At 64.5% G+C, this 2,211-nt stretch overlaps 1 protein-coding gene across 1 annotated transcript in view; it reads left to right on the forward strand.

The window, feature by feature from the left end:
• Nucleotides 1–2,211, forward strand: part of CDT1 (chromatin licensing and DNA replication factor 1) — a 3,904-nt gene that overhangs the window by 762 nt on the left and 931 nt on the right. The window contains exons 2-7 of the mRNA XM_045293605.1: nt 368–547; nt 626–780; nt 1,128–1,325; nt 1,396–1,541; nt 1,637–1,737; nt 1,869–2,057. Of these exons, the coding sequence (XP_045149540.1) occupies nt 368–547; nt 626–780; nt 1,128–1,325; nt 1,396–1,541; nt 1,637–1,737; nt 1,869–2,057 (969 nt within the window). The remainder of the gene's footprint in view (nt 1–367; nt 548–625; nt 781–1,127; nt 1,326–1,395; nt 1,542–1,636; nt 1,738–1,868; nt 2,058–2,211) is intronic.

Below are 2,211 nucleotides of genomic sequence, written 5' to 3' on the forward strand. Positions count from 1 at the left end.
TGGGCGCCGGGGCGGGGTGGGGAGGGGGGACTGGCACCGCGCGGCACGGAACCCAGGGCCGGGAGGAGCGGGGCGGACCCAGGGGGAGAGGTGGAGGAAGGGGTAGGGTAGACCGGAGGCCAGGGCAAGGGGCCTGGAGGCGACAACCTGAGTTAGCCGCGGACACATGGACAGTAGTGGTGGCAGAGGGCCCAGGGGTTGGAGCAGGGAGATGCCAAGGCTGAGGGGGGGTAACAGGTGGCTGACCTGGTGGGAGTCTATGTCTCTCTGATTAGGTGCACCAAGGACCAGATCAGATGTTTGTGGGGCAAGTGGCCTATGTTCACAGGCTGCCCCTAGCACCCTACTAACCTGAGGCGCTGCCTAGGGGAACCAGGGATGGCGTGTCTCAGCACCCACTCACTGTGGGCCTTTCCCCACCCAGGTCCCCAGCCCCAGCTTCCCAGGGACACCCAGCTCCCCAGCCAGCACTTCTCTGGGCAAGAAGACAAGGAAGCTCGTCCCCCCAGCAGGCCAGCAGCCCCACCTGGTGTCCGAAGGGGACAGGGTGAGCAGGGGGGCCATGGGCGGGGGCAGAGCTTGGTGACATGGGCTTGCTGCTGGACCAACGTGCATTCTGCCCCAGGTCCTCAGGAAGGACACAGTCTCCGAGCTCCAGGCCTGCCTGCAGCGGGCGCGTGAGCTGGGCGCACGAGTCCAGGCTCTGAAGGCCACCGGGCAGCAGGAGGACGCTGGCCAGTCCAGTACAGCAGAGTCCGAGGGGTGCCCATCAGAGTCATGGTGAGTCTGGTGGGGCTGTGAGTGCCGCCTGGCACCCAGGACGGGGTGGGTTGGTGCGATTCTGGCAGGTGGGAGGGCAGACACCCACACCCGTCCTGGGTGATGACACCTGCCTGCCTTGCTGTGTGCATTTCAGGCTCTCAGTGCCTGCTCGCTGACTACTCTGGTGGTGGCTGCCACAGTCCTCAGAACCTGTCAGCCTTGTTCCTGTTGGAGAGGGGGGGCTGGGAGGTTCAGGAGCCCCCTGGACTGTTGAAGTCCCTTTGATTCTACAAGGCTGCAGGGTCTGAGATGGGGGGGTGGGGGTGGGGGTGGTACCGCTGACCCTTGATGGCCTGTCCTCACAGCACCCCCGAGGTTCCTGCCTACCAGCGCTTCCATGTGCTCGCCCAGCTGGGCCTCCCTGGCCTGGCCCTACCCTACAAGTACCAGGTGCTGGCCGAAATGTTCCGGAGCATGGACATGGTCGTGAGCATGCTGCACAATCGCACCGAGGCTGTGACCTTCATTAAGGTTAAGCAGGGCGTCCAGACCATGCTGCACAGGTGAGTGGTCTGCAGGGCTTTGTCCGGTGCCCTGCCTGGTTGCCTCTGACCCCTGCACCTCACCCTGCAGACGCTTTGAGGAGCGCAACGTGGGCCAGATCAAAACGGTGTACCCCGGCTCGTACCACCTCCGCCAGGAGCGCAACATCCCCTCCTTCAAGGACGGCGTCAAGAGGACGGACTACCAGCTCACCATCGAGCCCCTGCTGGACCAAGGTAAATTGGCAGCTCATGTGGTCCGGCCCAGGAGGGGCTCCTGTTCCCCCATGAGGCCTGGGGCATCGGCCATAGCTAACTTGGAACTTCCCTAGAGTCCGGCGGGACAGCCACCAAGCTCTCTGCATCTTGGCTCCTGAGACGGCGGCACATCTTCAGCCAGAACCTGGTGGCCCGCGTGAGGGAGCATCACAAGGTGAGCAGCAGGAGGTCTGCTGGTGCGGGCTCAGGGTCTAGGGCCCATCTTCTGTGGGGCCAGGTGGGTCTGTCTGTCTTCTCGGTCTGAGAGACCACCAGCTGGGCCTCCTCACTCTCCCCTCCCTATAGGCCTTCTTGGCCACTCTGAAGCCCCCCCTGGAGGTGCCGGACGACCTGCTGACCCGCTGGCACCCTCGCTTCAATGTGGATGAGGTGTCCGACATCGAACCGGCTGAGCTGCCCCAGCCGCCTGCCACAGAGCAGCTGGCCACTGCTCAGGAGCTGCTGTCCCGAGCCCGGAATCTGATGTCGCCCAGAGTGAGTCCGCCGCCCTGGGGAGGGTTCTGGAGCTTGGCCAGGGCCATGGGGCATTCAGCCTACCTCCACGGAGTGACTCACCCAGGGGCCATCTGTGGGTCTCTGGCCAGACTGCCACTGCCTGCCCAATTCTGGTCGCTCAGCTCTCGGTCAG

Source organism: Echinops telfairi, unplaced genomic scaffold (genome assembly GCF_000313985.2).
Source record: "Echinops telfairi isolate 266 unplaced genomic scaffold, ASM31398v2 ScPeMD7_2291;HRSCAF=2852, whole genome shotgun sequence".
Lineage (NCBI taxonomy): Eukaryota > Metazoa > Chordata > Mammalia > Afrosoricida > Tenrecidae > Echinops > Echinops telfairi.